Source organism: Pituophis catenifer, unplaced genomic scaffold (genome assembly GCF_029215685.1).
Source record: "Pituophis catenifer annectens isolate HBS135680 unplaced genomic scaffold, rPitCat1.0.hap2 SCAF_3, whole genome shotgun sequence".
Taxonomy (NCBI): Eukaryota; Metazoa; Chordata; class Lepidosauria; order Squamata; family Colubridae; genus Pituophis; species Pituophis catenifer.
Window position 1 is genome coordinate 103068528 of NW_027256883.1, and position 19124 is coordinate 103087651.

Below are 19124 nucleotides of genomic sequence, written 5' to 3' on the forward strand. Positions count from 1 at the left end.
AGAACAGTCTTTATAATCACATTTAATTGGTTGGGAAGCAGCATTAGCCACAGGCACTGAAAATTATATTCATATTCATTATATTTCAAGATTAAGAATAGAAACTTTCTTCTTCATGAGAATGCCCCTGAAAGCATAGAATAACATTTCTTCTTCCAAAGTCCAGAAATTCAACTGTTCTGCAGTGGCACATAATTGGCCATTGCCATCTAACACTATATTGAAGAAGCCCTCTTCACACTTGCAGTAACAAAAGGCAGATGAACCTGAAAGGTCTTCTTTGGCTCAGATATCCATTCTAGAGTGGCAAAAGTCCTCATTTAAATGCTTTTTTATTTTATTTTGGTGGTATCACTACCAAAGGCAGACCTCTCTTAGGCCTCCACATGAGGACCTGGGCATCATTGGCATTGGGTTTCACTAGTGCATTTGGTGGGATGGGTTCCATTCTGCTTAAAATCTTAGGCTGCTCCTGTTGAGTTTTCCCCACCAGGCGGGCTCGCTTGCCCAAGAGCTGCATTGGATCAACTTCAATGTCTACTCTCATCCTCCATTTTATAGTCTGCAAAATTATTTTTTCCTTAGTAGTCATATTCATGGCCACTAACCATGTAGTAAAACTTTGGTCCCGTTTGATCCTAGTCAATAGTGGCACATTGCTATCGCTCACAGGGACAGCCCATGTCACACTAGGATAAAAATTGTCATTCATACTGACTGAAAACCTGGAAACCTTATTGGTAGGACCAATCAAGGTAACTGTTTCTGTGGTGTTCCCATACCAGGGATAGCTCACTCCATCAGAGTCACTGATGGCTTTTACACGTCCTTCTCTCAAGTCTGGAAGTTCCCAGCTTGACCTAGAAAGAGCAGAAGAGAAATATACACTAAGAAAGATGTAGCAACAATTACTAAACAATTACTGTAAATTCCTGTGCTTTCTAAAACGATCACAACAAAGTCATAACTTGCTAGTCTGTTATTTAGATTTTTTTAAGAAAAAAATGAATAGAGAAAAAAATAGTACAAAGGCACTGAAGCGTTTATCATATTAAAAGTAATATATAACCATCAAAGCTAGTATTCCTAAATATCTTAATTATTTTTGAATTGATTCAATTGCTTTTCAAAGCCTCACTATTTATTTCTTTTCTTTTCTTGAGTTTTCTAACATGCTACTTTATTGGAAATTTCTGGATTTAATATTATGAGGGAAGCATTTCTCTATTATTGTGTTAATATTACAGGTGACATACATCTCTGTTGTTACACCTCTTATTTATATTACTATTATAATTTATTACTATTATAATACTATTTTAATGGACTGGAGGCTAAAACATATGAAGAGCGGTTGCAGGAGCTGGGTATGTCTAGTCTAGTGAAAAGAAGGACTGGGGTGACATGGTAGCAGTGTTCCAATATTTGAGGAGCTGCTACAAAGAAGAGGGGGTCAATCTATTTTCCAAAGCACCTGAAGGCAGGACAAGCAATGGATAGAAACTGATCAAGGAGAGAACCAAGCTAGAAATAAGGAGAAATTTCCTGACAGTGAGAACAATTAATCAGTCCACTAGTTTAGCTTCAGAAGTTCTGAGTGTTTCCTCATTGGAGGTTTTTAAGAAGAGATTGGAGAGCCATTTGTCTGAAATGGTATAGGTTTTCTTGCTTGAGCAGGGGGTTGCACTAGAGGACCTCCAAAGTCCCCTCTTATTTTGTTGTTCCTAAACATATATATTTTTTCTTAAATATTCCATAATAACTTTTATTACTTGTTTCTGTATCTTCGCCAGCTCTATGATACCGTATCATGGGCATTTTGATGACTTTTCTTTTTTCTTTTCCTATTAGACCTTTTCTAATCATCTCCACCATGCATTTGCACTTTCAAAGCTACTGCACAGCTATTTATATTTTTATCAAACTGCTCTTAAGATCTTTTTAAAGTCAATCTCTGTTTTCTCAAACCAGACCTTTTCCTAATGGCTAGAGAATTAGAAAAGTTATGAAAAATCTTTTTTGTATATAACTCCTGCAACATTGTGTGAACAAAAATGGAAAGACTCTGAAATATCCACAATGGAGGAATGGTTGGTGAAGGTGACAGAATTAGCAGAGATTGCAAACTTGATTTGTTTGATTAGAGAAAGGACAGTAACTATATTAGTGACTAGAAACCCTTCTTGGCTTTTTGCTGAAAAAAGACAAGAAAATGAAGTTGTGATTTATGGATTTGATAATCAGAAAGGGTAGATTATGGAAAAAGGGAAATTATGTTGTAACCTTACAGAGTGAAGGTACAATATAAATGTACTTATAACTGCTGGAAGCCACATCTTCATAACTTTTTATTTTCTTTCTTTCTCTTCTCTATTTCTTTCTTTGTACTTTTTTCTCCTACTTATTACCTATCTTTGTTTTCCTTACTTTTCTTTTTCAAAATTTGCATTTTTATTCTTTTAAAATTTCTTTAATAAAAATTATACACAAAAAGCAAACACTGCCTTCTCAGAGCTCATCAACATGCATATATCGTTCTAATATACTTCATCTTATGATTTATTTACACTGAATCACTATTTTGTTTTTTTCTTTCAGGACTTTATAACTTTATTGATGTCAACATACATATAGCCACAAACTGTTCAGTATGGGCATTTACTAGTTTATTTAAATATCTTCACTCATGTGGACATATTATCATATAATCCACTCAATATACTTTCTCTCCAATATTTCTAATGAATAAATAACCAACTTATTGATTCCCTTTTCCTCAGACATTTTTCCTTGTCATTGCAGCAGGAGAGCTATGTTAGCAAAAAGGAATTGGTAGCATCTTATCAGTGCATGAAGCAAACAGCAGGTTACAAAATCTAAAGCCTTCCAACTAAGAAGCTGGAAAAGAAGATAATGGATGCCTCCAGATTTTTGCCTCCTTCCTTGAAACTTTCAATCTCCCTGACAGATGGAGACTGGTGTTGGGATACCACTGTTACACCCCTTTAAACCCTTTAATACCTTGTAAACAAGCCTGTGTCAACTATCTACTATGGGCTGTTCTACTACTCTTCTGACTGCCAGAACTTATTACACTAAGCACATTCACACAAATTTTGAGTAACCAAGATATTTGTGTCAAGCATAGTTTCTGCTGCTTCCCATCTTACTTCTTGAATAAGTTTATTTGGAAAGTTGTGAAAGTTCAGGCTGCAAGATCAGGTTGATTGCTTTGGTCTTCTAGTCTAGTTGCTAAAGTCTCACAGATACTTAAGTTTTCTATTGATTTTATGTGTATTTTCAGTTGTGACATCATCAGATCATGCCTGTGAAGCTGGGCACACTCATAAACTGGTTTGCTTTATATTCATAGCCAGCTTCCCTCAACTTCTGTTCAAAGAACAATAAGACTATGAATTAAGTAAACAACCATAACAGATTATATCAAGTAGACATATGAATCTGATGGGGTTTAAATTTGAACAGGGAGTAAATGATGGGTGCAGATTACAAATAATGGTGATAAACTGCAGCACCTACAGAATAATTTTTGCAGTAACAACTTGGAATGAACAGAAGCAATGCCTGTCAGCCTATCATCTCTGCCACTGCTTCAGTTTCTCCACAACTTCTTGTTGTTTTCTGTCCTGTCCTCCACTTATGGTCCTAAACCAGTGGTTCTCAACCTCGGGGTCGCGACCCCTTTGGGGGTCGAACGGCCATTTCACAGGGGTCGCCAAAGCCCTCTCTCGCCCCCCCCCCCACGCCTTCACTCACCCTCACTCTCTGCTCTGTTGGATTGCCGGCCGTTCGTTTACCCCACCCACTCCCAATCTATTGCTGCCTCCGATGGCTAGAGGAAAAAAAACTGTTTAAATTCTTGCCGCGGGGCTTCAAAGGGCCACCCTATAGCCAGTGGTGCAGCCGAACCCTTTGTTAAATTGCTGGCTTGCCCCGCCCCTCCGCACCACTATTTATTGCCAATAAATAGTGGTGGGCGAGGGGCGGGGGAGCCAGCAATTTAACAAATGGTTCGGTGTTTTTTTGTAATTTTATTGGCCCCCGGAGCTTCAGCATAGGCTAATTAGCCCTTGCTTAGATCGGCTCCCGACCCCCAGCTGATTTGCTCTCAGCTGTTTTGCTCAGGGCTCTTCTACTTGCTTGGAAAGAGTGCAGATTTTTTTTCCCCTAGCTATACTGAAAAACGAAAGAGAAAGTAAAGCAGGCTGTTGGCTTTGCACGTTGGAAAATTAGGCAGGCAGATTTCTTTTCTTTTTCCTCACCAAAAAAGGTAGGTGCAAACAACGGGAAATTTAGGAAAAAAGAGGAGATTTTAAAACACAAAAGAAAAAAAGCTCTATTTAACTAGGGAATTGTAATAATTGAGATACTATTAATTGTATATTGTGTTGAAAGCAGAAATGGTTAAGTTGTGGTTTGGAGGAATATATGGGGGAAATTATTTGGTTTATTATTATTGGTAAATATAATTAATTGATTTGTAAGAAATTGGATTGCATGGAAATAATTGGAATATTCATGTTCATATTGATTAATATACAAAAAAGGTAGTTATATAACTAATTGATTTATATTAAAATGTTGAATTCACATTAAACAACTGTAATATTACATAATTAACCAATGTGAGGATGGATATAAAAATAGATGACAATGGGAAGGGGTAAAATATAGAATAGAAGGGAAAAATTGAATTTGATTAAGATTAGAGATGAGGATGAAGGGTAATATTGGTTTTTTACAAAAATAGATGAGGAATAAATATGGCAAAAAGGAAATATAGAAATTGTAAATTTAATCGAAATGACTAAACACTGTTTAAATTTATGAACCGGCCAAATACTCTGTTCAAAGAAAATACATTGTATGTTTGTATGTGTGTTTCTAATTATTGTTATTTATTCCTATTTGTTCTCTTTTATTCTTTAAAGTTTAACAATTCATTCTTTATCTTAATATCTTTATATTTGTTTGGGGTTGGCTTTCTTCCTTTTCATCTTTTTTATTGTACAGCAATCTTTCTCCTCAAACCTACCACCTCTCTCTTTTCTTTTCTTCTTACTTTCTCTTCCTCACCCTTTTCTTCTCCTCCCTACTTCCTCTTCCTTTCTCCTTCTCCTCCTCTCTTCCTCCCTCTCTTACCCTCACTCCTACTCTAATTTCCCTTCCCTTCCTTCATCCCTCTCTATTGCTGTATCCTTTTATGCATATGGACTACTCAGAGGGCTGAAAAAGTTATTTCTGACTGGTCCTCGCACTTTTGACCAGTCTTCGAACTGTCCTCACATTTTACGTTTTTGCCCTATCTTGTCACCATGGTGAAGAGAAGCAGTTGTGAAATGAGTGACACATTGTTAAGAATGCTACAATGGGCATAAATGATGACCAGTCATAAGTGCGAAGACCGGTCAAAAGTGTGAGGACCTGTCAGAAATCACTTTTTTCAGCCCTCTGGGTAGTCCTTTTGTGCATATGGACTACTCAGAGGGCTGCAAAAGTTATTTTTGACTGGTCCTCGCACTTTTGACCAGTCCTCGAACTTACGACTGTCCTCACATTTTACGTTTTTGCCCTATCTTGTCACCATGGTGAAGAGAAGCAGTTGTGAAATGAGTGACTTGGTTGTTAAGAATACTGCACGGGCATAAGTGTGAGGACCAGTCAAAAGTGCGAGGACCTGTCAGAAATGACTTTTTTCAGCCCTCTGAGTAGTCCCTATACACATAGCCATGGCCACCTGGTCACATGACCAGCTAGCCACACCCACCCAGTCACTTAACCTCCAAGCCATGCCTACAAAATAAGCCACGCCCACAGAACCGGTAGTAAAAAAATTTAGAACCCACCCCTGGTTGGGGGTCACTACAACATGAGGAACTGTATTAAAGGGTCACGGCATTAGGAAGGTTGAGAATCACTGTCCTAAACAGTCCTAGCAAGGAACCACCCTTGGAAACTCTGGGACTTAAATTACTATTCTGCCCAAGTCCAGCCGGGTCTTTAATTCAATGTATTAGGTTTCTTTGGAAAAGGGACCTCTAATCTCAAAGAAACTATGCATATCCAGATGTGCCTTGCCAGTCTCCTCTATCACTTCCCTTTGTTGGTGGTTCAGGGATTATGAAGATGTGTGGGGAATATAGTGATTTGAGCTTTCTGCTCCAGACCAACAAGATATCTTGTAGTCTTAGCAGCTTCACTTATCCTTGACAATGCCTGGTAAAAAGATAACAACAACCTTAGGAAACAAGAGAGTGTTTCTTAATTTGTGATCTAAATTGCTGCTCTGGGAGATAGCCTATTAAGAAGGCATTTACCATTCTGTGGAGGAAGGGCAGTATTTTGAGGAAGCACTGGGCCTTTAAAATTGGAATATGCCTATTTGAGGGTTTAAGTGTCTTTTAATACCTGAAAATGGCAGCAATCCAACAATCAAGTTAGAGAGGGCATTCAGTACCGGTCCCACCTCTATAACAAATGAAACAACACATCAAACCTAAGGCAAGCATGTCCTTTAAGAATCTCCTCTGTATACCACAATGTAGTTAAGCTTCTGTTGCACAGCTGACTAGTTTCTATCTCAGCTCTGGATCAGGAGGAATGCTGTGGAAGCACTTCAGTGATATTAACTCCTGAGTCCTGAGGTAGATGACTTCCCATTTGTAAGATCTTCTGCTTCATCCTGCCCCCAGCTAATTAACTTTTCTGCTGCTGAAAACAAGATGCCAAATACCTGTCATTATTTCACTGGGCATATTTTGAGCAGATATCTGCTTTTTCCTTTTCCTCACCAGAAAAACAAAGATATGGGTAAGGGAAGAGTGGTGGAGGGAGGAAGTCCTGGTAGGTTAATATATGAAATTGGGATTGTAAGAAAAAGAATACTCATTAGCAGTTCAAAAATGTTTCTGATGGTTTGGGGATGAAATTGTTATCTCTGAGAAAATGCCTTAAGGCAGTAATACTAAAGAATCAAAAGAAATAATGCAAGAGGAATTTCATGTGGCAACTGGGGAATAGAATACATAGATGTTTTGAATTAACACAGATACGAGAAGGCATACAGGATGAAGCACAGCAATGGGTACATCAGAATGTGTACATTCTGGGCATCAGAAGACGCCCAGAAGTTTGTTTTTGCATCCACCAAGGAAAAAAACCCTTCTCAAATGATCAAAACTGAGAAGTAATTGTATCTATCCATCATATTTGTATCTTTGTAAGTAGCAGATACAATAATAATTGTGAAAAACTGGAGACAAATGAGTTCTTTAATTCTAACAATGAAATAACAAAGAATACCCTGGTATTTGCTTTATAAATTTGACAGTCTTTTATAGGATATCAATGAAGGCCAGGCAGAGAAATCATTAAGAAAAAAATACATTAGGAAGTATGATGATCAATTCAGAAGGCAATTTAATATTATATTTAAAAGTCACAAAAAGCCTTGGTTTCCCTGATAATTGATTCCCAAAGTAACAACAAATAAGCTTTTTTTCTGAGAAAAGCTATGGTTAATTCTTCTACAAGGCCTATCAGACCAACTCAGTCTTTACTATCACAAGGACAAAGATAATTTCATTTTATATTTTGTGGAATTAAAGAAAATATATCTTTATTTTTCTATGCTGCTGATGTGTTCTAGTATTTGCATAAATTGATAGTTTGGTAATTATTATAGAGAATGTTGAAATAATATTAGCATGTATATATCATTAATATACATGTACCAATATCCTTACATATATCTTAATATCAAGGCTAAATGACTTTTCTAACAAATATGTTACTGAATTCCTAGACAGATGTTCACACACACACACACATATACCATTCACAATTAACAAGCTTGCTGTAAAACTGACTGAATCATTGGCAGGAATTCTTGGTAAAGCTAATCTCAGTAACATGGTTTTTACAGAGATATCTTAAGAAGTTCTGAAATAAAGTGGTATTGAAATGTCAACTATTATTGTCAAGAACAGAAAAGATTCTGGTTGCACAGGGGACTATTGTACGGTTGCCTCAAAAGTCCAAGCAATCTAAATACACAAAAATCAAATCCAGATTAAATGTGTGCATTGCCATTTTCATACTTTCAAGGGTAAATTGGTAATTTTGGCAATGAAAGCATTCTGTCCAGGATTCATTCTTTAGGAAAGGAGAAATGAAGGCCAGCGCCATGATGATATATCAGTCACCTGCTTGACTTCTTTAAATTGGCATCACTGTGGAGCTATGTGCCTGTTGCTATAGATGTTGAAAATCAAAGAAGAGAGCAAAATATTAACTTAACTAAACAACAAAGGGCCAATCCACTTTTTACATGAATCTTCCCTACTGTATTTTTTATTTAGCTGAAATACCCAGGGAGCTCTTGACTGAAGTAGTATTTCTACGGTTTGAATTGTTTTATTCATGGATCAATTGTACCTTGTGTAATTTGGCGATGGCACATAAAACATAAGGAAAAATACAGAGAGCAACTTTCTATAATTTCATTCACTCCCTCAACCAGTGGCAGTGACAAAAGCTTACTGAAGATGGTGCATACTGAAAGTGTGCACTGCTATTTAATGCACAAACCCCAGTGAGGGTTGAAGTTGTGATTGGCAGGCAGAGAAATGCCTAGGAGAATGTCTCCTCCACCACACCTATTAGTCACGCAAAAAGCAGCCAAGGGCACTGGTGCCCAAAGGAAGTCTGTTGTCTTGCCACATAAAGGAGAGTCTTCCTTCTGACTGAAGGGGGGGGGGAGCAGCCATATTTGCTAGAGGGCACAGGCACTATTTGCGCAGGCAGAGTCCGCAGATGTCCTTTGCGAGGAGACCATCTGCCTAGATAAAGGGCATCGCTATCGCCAAGTCCATGCTTTCTCCCGCGGGACCGCCTCTTTTTGGTGGCGAATCGGTTACTAGGGAGACAAAATGATACCCTCTAAACGACTCTGGTCGTTAGGGGTGGACTGGCAACCGTAGCGAAGGCGTCGCCCTTTGGTCGCTCCCGTGGCTGCTCTGCTCCCCCCACGCTCCACTTACATGCCCAGGTTGCTGTAGGTGTTGTAGAACTCCATGTGGTTGCAGGCCTGGATCCAACCCACCACCCAGGTGTGACGGCGCGGGATAGGCGGCATAAGGACGCGAGCGGCGGCGCGGAAATAGGGCGTTCGGTAGCGCAGCACGATGGGCGATGTCTCCTCGATGGCGGTAGCTCCCGGCTCGATGGAGGCCGACACGTCGTATACCACGATGTTCTCCCTGCGCACTCGCGCCTTGCACGCCACACTCTGCAAGCAGCCCATAGCCAGGCGAGGCCTGCCCCCTAGCCTCCCCAGCCGGGGCCCCGCATCCGGCCGGCCTCAGGATCAGCCAGCGCCCGAGCACCCCTCCGGCTCGGGATCATTTCAATATCCGGAGGCTAGCACACATCAAGTCCCAGAGGCGAAGCTCCAATGCAAAGCGCGCCTGGCTGTCGGAGGACTCTACCTGTTCCTAGGCCGGGATCGCGCAGCTCCCCCGAGTTGCACTCTCCCACCTTCCTCGAAGCTCCTGTATGAGCAGCGCCGGTGGAATTGCGGGCCCGCGCGCGTGTCTGGAAGGGAAGGGGCTGGCTCACCCACCAAGTCCGTAGCAGCAGGGTGGGTCTGAGGACACGTGCCGGGGAGAGAATGACGTGAAGGGCAGGCGAAAAAAAAGGGGTCTCCGCGGCAAACGTAACGTAGCGTAGCCGGCAGGAAATCACCTTGAATTGCCAAGTCTTATTTTGCGTCGCGGCAGTGGTCTATTTTGCACGGATAGCGCATTAACGGATTAGCGGGGAGCGTGGTTTTTTTTCTTTACGAAGGGTACACCTTTTTTTGTTGTTTTTTTGCAAATACTGAATTTAAAGTATGCAGATTTAAATGAGGACGCACGGTTAATTCTAAAATGCTTCCATCGTGCCCGAAAAATGGCCAGAAAGGTTGATGCTTTTTTATTTCATGGATTTTGGTTTTCCGAGGCAATTTGCTAGCGGTTAATCAGTGCTTTCCCTCAGCATGTCCTTCAGGAACAACTAGCCTCAAATTCAGGGTATCTTTCAAAAATTTTCGACTGGTCCTTTGGACGTGATGATGATATCAACAGGGCTACCTGTCCTTTTTTTCCCCAGTACTTTTGTTGTATGAACAGTTACAATTATCAGATTCCCCTGCCATAGACATCTGGTATCAAGGGTAAGAAAATACGTTTACATATAGAAAAGACAGAAATAGCTATTTGGTCATAAGAAGGAAAAAAAAATCATAATTATGACAACATGAATAGGGCCCCATAAGATTTAACAAACTTCCTAAACTAACATAACTGAAGGTCTTTGATGCTCTCTGGCCATGGTTGTTTTCATATATTTCATTACCAAACTAGGTAACATTACCAGTGTGGGAAAACAGTCAGGTTCAGAGAGCATCAAGGACCCTAGTTCAACCATTAGCTACAAATATTCTCTTCTATTAGTAACATGATTTTTAAAAACTTAGAAAAAAAAGGAAGAAGGATGATAGGGTTCAGGATGGATTCTCTGATTAATGGTTTCAGTAACTAGGAATCTTTTTGACTAATGTTTCTAGTTCTTGGATAAACAAAGAAAGCTATGTAATGCCTGATAAGAGAACTGGTTCAAACCTATCATGGACATTGACTAAAACTTCAGTTAACTTGAAAATTCATTATACCTTATTATAATGTAACAACAACACCTCTTGAATATGAAGATTAGCATTAACAAGATCATACTAAGAATGCTAAGGAATGTTACATGCTACATACTAAAGTTACTGAGCATGTGTGCTACATTAGAGATGTGTCAAATGATGGCTTCCGGTTGGTGCCGTCGTCGTCGCTAGACAGTCTCTTTAAGACCACCAGCCCCGCTGCCTGTAAAGAGCCGCTTCTACAGCTGAGAGGTGGCTTGAAAAACTCCGTGTTCCTGAGGAAACGTGAGGAGAGCCGGAGAGACCAGGTAGAGCTCCCTGCGAAGTCCCCAGATTGTCTTTTTTGCTTCTGGGGAGGAAGCAGGGTGAGGCTCCCTATCCAGCTCGCCGAGGCTCCGGACTCCGGGGACAACTCTGCATCCAGCAGAGCCAGACGACGTGACCAACATAACCAGCGAAATTCAAGAGAATTATTAAAAATAAACAGGGTGAAATCTGGACTTGAAACTCAAAACTGCAAGTATTTGTATTAGCCCTGTGATTGAATTTAAGAATGGAGAAAGAGTGAAAGTTTGTTAAAATGGCGTCTGGCTTCAGCGGTAGGAAAAAAGCTGAAAGCGAAAGTGGATTTGCCTGATTGTCTCAACATGTTACAAAGTACTTAAAGCAACAGCGCTGACTAGAAGAAAAGGGAAAAGTTTTTTTTAAGTGATTTTGATCTGTTCCTTCTCCCTTAGAGACTTGTTTAAAGCTGGGGAAATTTCTGAGAGGATTCTGTGGTGGTAAAAAGGGAGGGAAGACTTCCTTCTTAGAAAGAGTCAGACTGCGTGGCAGAATGGCTTCGAAGCAGACAAAGCCAGCCACTAAAGCTGTGGGGGGGGGGCTCCCCCACTCATAAGTCACAAGAGCAGCCATTAAGTTTGCAGACTCAGAGCCAAGCACAGGAGACTGGTTTTAAAGATTTGAAGGAATTTATTGCTGCGGCTCTGATGAATCAAAATGAAGTTATGGACCAGAAATTTGAAAAATCTCAACAGGAAATTAAGGAGGTGGTTCAAGAAAAGTATGATAAGATGAAGCGAGACATACTGACAGTTGTGACTGGCTTGTCAGAAGTAGTTGTTCAGATTGATAAAAAAGTGGGAGAACTTAGTTCAGAAGTAGAATCTAAAATGAAGGAAGCTGATTTTAAAATTTCCAATGTGGACAATAAAACGCAAAGGATTGAAAATGAAGTGACAATGATGCAATTTAGATTTATGGAGTTTGCTGTAAGACTGAGAGGAATAAAAGAAAACAACAGAGAGGATTTGAGAAAGGTTTGTGCTGATGCCATGGCTGTGATGCTAAAGGTTAGCCCTGAAGAGATTTTGTGCAAGATGGACAACGTTTACAGAGTGAATTCTTGGGTGGCAAGGGAAAGGCAATTGCCTAGAGATGTGGTGATCTACTTTACAGATAGAAGAATAAGAAATGATATCTTGCAAAAATCTTTTGTTTCTACTATTCAAGTGGATGGAAGGGAGATTGGGATTTATAAAGAGTTGCCGCCTAAGATGCTAAGAGACAGAAAGGATTTTGGATTCTTGGTGACTGAATTAAAGAAACAACAAATTCCATTCAGATGGGACGCTCCAGTTGGCATAATATTGAGGTATCAAGGAGAGAGATATTGATTAAATACTGTCGAAAAAGCGGAAGACTTTTACTTCAATGTTTTTAAAACTGGCCCAACATCTCCATGTACATCCTCAGTGTTAGGTATAGAGGAGGGTGATAAAGAGAAGCAATCTGAACAAGAGTCTGAAGAGCAGCGGAAACAGATGGAGGTGGAGGCAATGGAAACTCAAGGAGCAACAGGGCGGGTTTTGGATGAACCGTTGCTGGATCTTCCTTTAGAGGCTATAGGTGGATCACCCCAAAATACAAGAGAAGTGGTAGTGGATTTTGACTTGATGTCGTATAAAGCTAAAGATCAGCGTATAACTCGATCAGCTTACAAACAAATTCTAGAGAAACAACAACAGCAGAAGTCTAAGCCACCACAAGATAGGAAGGGAGCCAATGGTAAAACACAAAAATCTGAAGCTATGGGAGGAGCCAAGCCGAAGACTACCAGTCTGGAACAGAAACTTCAGCAAATGCTCTTAACGCTTCAGGAGACTACAAATGACAATTAAGTTTCTATCCTGGAATGTGAATGGATTGAATTCACCACAGAAAAGAAGGAAAATATTTCATTATCTGAGACAATTTAATAATGATGTTATTTGTCTACAAGAAACTCATATTAGAACACAAGATCAAAAATATTTGATAAACTCTAGATTAGGAGCACAATTTATAGCCTCAAATTTGGAGAAAAAGAACGGTGTGGTGATTTATATAAATAAAAGATTGTCAGCTAAAATTATAGAAGCAGATGATTGTGGAAGATATATAGCAATTGAATTTTACACATATAATGGTCCAATTTTGGTGATTGGAATTTACACTCCTAACCAGCAACAAGAAAATTTTTACAAAATATTGTACTCTAAAATATTACAATGGAATTATAGATCTATATTACTTATGGGAGATTGGAATGGAGTAATAGATCCTAAAAAAGACAAAAAGAGTTTGGCAAAGTCATGTGTTAAATTACCACAGATCTTTTTCGATATGAAAGAAGATTTGGAATTGAAAGACATATGGAGACTGCACAATCCAAAAGAACTGGACTTTACTTTTTTCTCAGACAGACATAGATCCTTCTCTAGGATTGATTTTATCCTACTTACGGCTGATTTACTTCTAAAAACAAAGAAAACAAACATATTTCCGAGGACTTTAACTGACCATAGCCCGGTATGGATAGAAATAGAAATGGGAAAGAATGAGAGAAGATCGTGGAGAGTAAATGAAAATTTGTTTTGATATGAAAAGAATGTAAATGAACTCAAAAAACAAATGAAGGAATTTTTTGAAATGAATTTGAATAAGGGTACCCCTATTGAAATTGTTTGGGATGCGAGCAAGGCGTATATGCGGGGGGTACTGATCTATATGAATTCTAAACATAAATTAAATCGAGAAAGAAAAAGATTAAAAATGGAAAGAGAGATAAAGAAAAAGGAACAGTTACTTATAAAAAATCCAACAGATGAAAAACTACAAGGAATTATAAAACTTTTGAAAGATCAATTTCAAATGCTCATAGCGGAACAAGCAGCAACTAATTTACAATTTGTGAAACATAATACATTTTGTAACGCTAATAAACTGGGCAGGTGGCTGGCTTACACATTGAGGAAGCAGCAGAGTACTCGGACTATCGGTAGTATTGAGTATGGAGGGAAGGAAGTTTTTCAACAAAGATTAATCAAAGAAGCCTTCTTAGATTACTATACCAAACTATATGCCAAAGATGATATACAGAATGAACTTATAAATAAATACCTAGAAGAAAGGAGAGTTATGAAAATTTCTAGTGATCAAAAGGAAAGAACGAGTCAACCAATAACAGCTGAGGAGATTATCGTTGCTATTAAACAATTGAAAACAGCTAAAGCTCCAGGGACGGAAGGTTTAACTGCAGTGTATTATAAAACCTTACAAGTAGAAATGATTGAACATCTTAAAGACTTATTTTGTAGCATACAACAAGGGGGTAAAATACCCTCTTCATGGAAAGCAGCTTTTGTTTCATTGATACCGAAGGAGGAAGCAGGTTCTACAAAACCGGAAAATTTTAGACCAATATCTCTCCTGAATACGGATTATAAAATTTTTGCAAAAGTATTAGCCAACAGATTAATGCCAGTTATCCAAGAGGTGATTCATCATAATCAAGCAGGATTTATAGAAGGCAGATATATGAAGGATAATGTGAGGCAAATTATAGATTTATTGGAATATCTTGAGAAGAATAAACAGATCCCTGCAGTGCTGGTGTTTTTGGATGCGGAGAAGGCCTTTGATCGAGTGAATTGGAACTTTCTATTAAAGACTTTAAAAAAGATGGATTTTGGGGATCAGTTTGTGCAGGCGGTTTCAGCAATTTATCAAGAGCAAACAGCACAAATTATCATTAATGGAAGCTTAACTACAAACTTCAGTATAGAAAAAGGCACAAGACAAGGGTGTCCGTTATCCCCGTTGTTGTTTATCTTAACTCTAGAAGTCTTGTTGAACACAATACGGGACTCGAGTACTTTGAATGGAATAGTTATAAGGCAAGAGGATTACAGAACAAGGGCATTTGCAGACGATCTGGTTGTTACCCTAACACGGCCGATGGAATCAATAATCCAGATGAAAGACATTATAGAAGAATATGGTATGGTATCAGGATTTAGACTGAATCAGAAAAAAACCAAGATGATAGTTAAAAATATGACAGAAGATCAAGATAAGGAACTTGAAAGGAAGGCAGGTTTTGAAATAGTACCAAAGGTGAGATATCTAGGAGTCCAAGTTGCAGATTCAAATATAAAATTGTTTCAAAATAATTTTGAGGTGTTGTGGCGAAAGGTACAAAAGGGTATGGAAACCTGGAAAAAACTGCAGCTGTCTTTACTTGGAAGAATAGCAGCAGTTAAGATGAACGTTCTACCTAGATTTTTATTTTTGTTTCAAATGATTCCGGTGCTTAAAAGTGATAGCTGACGGAATGGCAAAAAGGAGTGAATAAATTTGTTTGGAATGTGAAAAAGCCAAGAGTTAAACTGAAAATTATGCAAGATGTTCGTGAAAGGGGTGGCCTTAAACTCCCAAACCTACGACTGTACTACGAAGCAGCAGCGTTGACACAAGCAAGTGATTGGTTTGGAAGGACAAAGACTGGAATATTGAATATAGAAAGTTATGACCTTGAACTTGGTTGGCATTCATATTTATTTTACGAAAATAATGTGGATAAAGTATTCAACAGCCATATACTCAGAAACTCTTTGATGAGAGTATGGAAGAAGCGCTGGTTCAAATGGGATTATAAAATACCGTTGTGGTTGGATCTTGGTCATATTATACGGAATATAAATATAAAGTCACTCAGGGGGTTTTTATACAAAGAAGTACTTTTTAATGATGGGGGCAGATGGCAACTAAAGACATTAAATACACTGTTGGAAGAAGGGATCAATTTAACTTGGTTACAGTATAATCAACTTCAATTGAGATGGAAAGAAGATAAAAAAACTGGTTTAATGTTGCATGAAGAAAAATTGGTAAGACAGATAAAAGAGAAAGGCACAATGCATATCAAGAGGGTCTATAACGTTTTGCTAGAAAGAGATTCAGAAAATGAATTGGTTAAAGATTGTATGATAAAATGGGCGCAAAACTTTGCAGAACCAGTTATGATGGAAACGGAAAAAATATGGGTCCAGAATGTTAAATTTACGCAGTCACAGAATTTGAGGGAAAATTTTTACAAAATGTTTTATAGATGGCATTTAGATCTTAAGAAATTGTCATGCATGTATCCTAATGTTCAATCAAAATGTTGGAGATGTGATTGTTTAGATGCTACATATTATCATATATGGTGGACTTGCAAGAAAGTGAAGGCTTTTTGAATAAAAATTTGGTGGGTTATGCAAAATGTTTTGAAGAAAAAACTCCAATTCTCTCCACAATTGTTTTTATTGGGTATAGTTAAGGACTTTTCATTGGGTGAAACAAAACTGATATTGTATATGGTGACAGCAGCTAGGTTACTGATTGGTCAATATTGGAAAAGGGATGTTATGCCTACTATTGAAGAATGGACTTTGAAGGTGGCCAGTTTTGCAGAAATGGCGAAGATATCAGCATACTTAAGAGACCGGACTCAAGAGACCTATGCATGGGAGTGGAAGAAATGGATAGATTATGTGCAGAATAAATATAGAATATCAAACTAGGAAGTACCAGATAGCTTTTAGCTGAATGTGGTGTAGAAATGTATAGTACATGGGGGTAGAATAGTTGAATGTCATGTAGAAATGTATAGTATACGGGGTAGAATAGATGGGCGGTAAAGTATGATACAATATGATTTGGATTTGGATTTGATCTTGGGGAAGTCATGGGGGGAGGGGAGGGTTAGGGAGGGAAAGGGGGGGAATGGGAAAATTTGTATTTGTGAAACTTTTTCAATAAAAAAAGAGATGTGTCAAATGATGTCAAGCAATGAAAGAACTCATTTCAAATCCAATATTTTTGAATTGTAAATAAAGTAATTCTCCACCTATTTAGGCTGTTCCTCTCCTCTCTCGGGTGAAGTTTGTCTCCTTACTTATGGACATAAACAAAGAGATTTTAATCTACCTTTCTAGCTTGGGTTCTGTTTTAGCAAGGCACACCAGACTAATGGATCTGCTGATGTTTATAGCTAACAGGCAAGGATAAGCATTCTGGTATCTCAGACTTTACTAAGCATAGGGTTATAAGAATATAAAGCACAGAGCCAAAAGTCTAGCATTCCTTTCCCACATTGGCTAGTCAATTCCTCTGGGAGCAATGGATGACATGAATAAAATAGCACTTTTCTATTCTTGTTCCTCACCAACTGATACCAACAACAATAGCACTTAGACTTATACACCACTTTACAGCAGTCTCTTAAGTGTTTTACAGAGTCAGCATATTGCCCTCAACAATCTGGGTCCTCATTTTACTGACCTCAGAAGGATGGAAGGCTGAGTCAACCTTGAGCCGGTCAGGATCGAAGGAATCTTGACAGGCCAACATCCAATGAGGGAGCAAAGGGTTTTAGAAATGAACCACTGGCTTAAAAACTGGTGTACTGATGGAAGGATACAAACTATTCAAAAGAAATAGTCAATGAAATGGTTAGTCCACTAAAGAGAGAAGGTGGCAAGGAACTAACAGGCAGAGAGGAAACAGAGCTGCTTAACTGATTATTTGCATCAGTCTTCATACAAAAAGAAACTATAGCCCAACCTATCAAAAACATAATTGTAAAAGACAGACTAGAAATAAAAATTAAAATAAGCAAGAAAATGCAAGTGAACACCCAGTGGTGGTATTCAGCCGGTTCTATCTGGTTTGGGTGAACCGGTAGTGGCGGCTGTGGGAGGCTCCACCCACCCACCCAGACGTCATCACATCCCATTTTTGATGTTCTACACATGTGCGGAAGACCCTGCGCACACACGGAGATCCTTCCATTTGCGAAGCAGTAGTGAAGGTAAGTGAATACCACCCCTGAGAACACCTATCCAACTTTGATGAATATAAATAATCAGGACCTGATGGATTTCATCCCAGAGTTCTAAAGAAGCTGATAGATGTTATCTCGGAACCATTGTATGATTTAAAAAAAAATCTTGGAGCACCGGGGAACTACCAGAGGATTGGAAAAGAGCTGATGTGGCTCCCATCTTCAAAAAGAAAAAAGAAAAGAAAAGAAAAGGGGGGGGGAGAGAAACAGATCCAGGAAACTGCAGACCAATCAGCCTAACATCAACACCTGGGAAGATACTGAAAAAGATAATAAAAAGATCTCCAAACATCCAGAAACAAATAGAGTTATAACTAGCAGTCAGTTCAGCAAGGCTTTGTAAACCAATGACAAAGTACATCACAACTTACTTCTTGGTAAACTACAAAAATTGAGAATAGACATCACCACCAGATGGATTTGTAAGTAGCTGACAAACTGTACTCAACTAGTAGTCCTTAATGGTACTACATCTACATGGAGGGAAGTAAGCAGTGGGGTACCACAAGTTTCTTTCTTAGGCCCAGTACTCTTCAATAGCTTCATAAATGACTTAGACGAGGGAATAGAAGGGGAACTCATCAAATTTGCAGATGACGCTAAGCGAGAGGAATAGCCAACTCCCCAGAAGACAAGCTCAGAATCCAAAAAGATCTTTTTAAAAAAGTGTTTTTATTTTATAGACAAACATACAATACATAATCAATCATTCAATGAATCATCTGAGTGCAACTTTTGTGTCTTCTTACTCCTCCAATGTTTATCATATCTCAATATTTTCATTACATTTATTATAACATTTCTCCCACATTTATTACTTTTCTATTAATACATTTATTTTCTCTGCTTTCCATCTTTGCGCAAATACTATCCTCGCTGCAGTTATTACATGTATAATCAAATATAAGTTTTCTTTACTAATTTTCTCTGGTAGGATACCCAATAGGAACCGTTCAGGTTTTAAAGGTTTTAGAGCCTTGGTAGTACAGTGGTCTAAAGCACCCTGTTATTAACACAGCTGCCTGCAATTACTGCAGGTTCGAATCTTACCAGGCTCAAGGTTGACTCAGCCTTCCATCCTTTCTAAGGTAGGTTAAATGAGGACCCAGTTTGTGGGGGCAATAAGCTGACTTTGTATAAATATGCAAAAGTATGAAGGCTATTGCTTAACGCATTGTAAGCCGCTCTGAGTCTCCCGAG

At 38.7% G+C, this 19124-nt stretch overlaps 1 protein-coding gene across 1 annotated transcript; it reads right to left on the reverse strand.

Moving 5' to 3' along the window:
- Positions 1-324: 324 nt before the first annotated feature.
- LOC139313732 (protein FAM78B) lies at positions 325-9325 on the reverse strand. The gene is made up of 2 exons (XM_070939172.1): positions 9063-9325; positions 325-860 (listed from the first exon to the last, which is right to left on the reverse strand). The coding sequence occupies exons 1-2, from the start codon at positions 9323-9325 to the stop codon at positions 338-340; spliced, it is 786 nt and encodes a 261-aa protein (XP_070795273.1). The 3' UTR covers positions 325-337.
- Positions 9326-19124: the final 9799 nt, after the last annotated feature.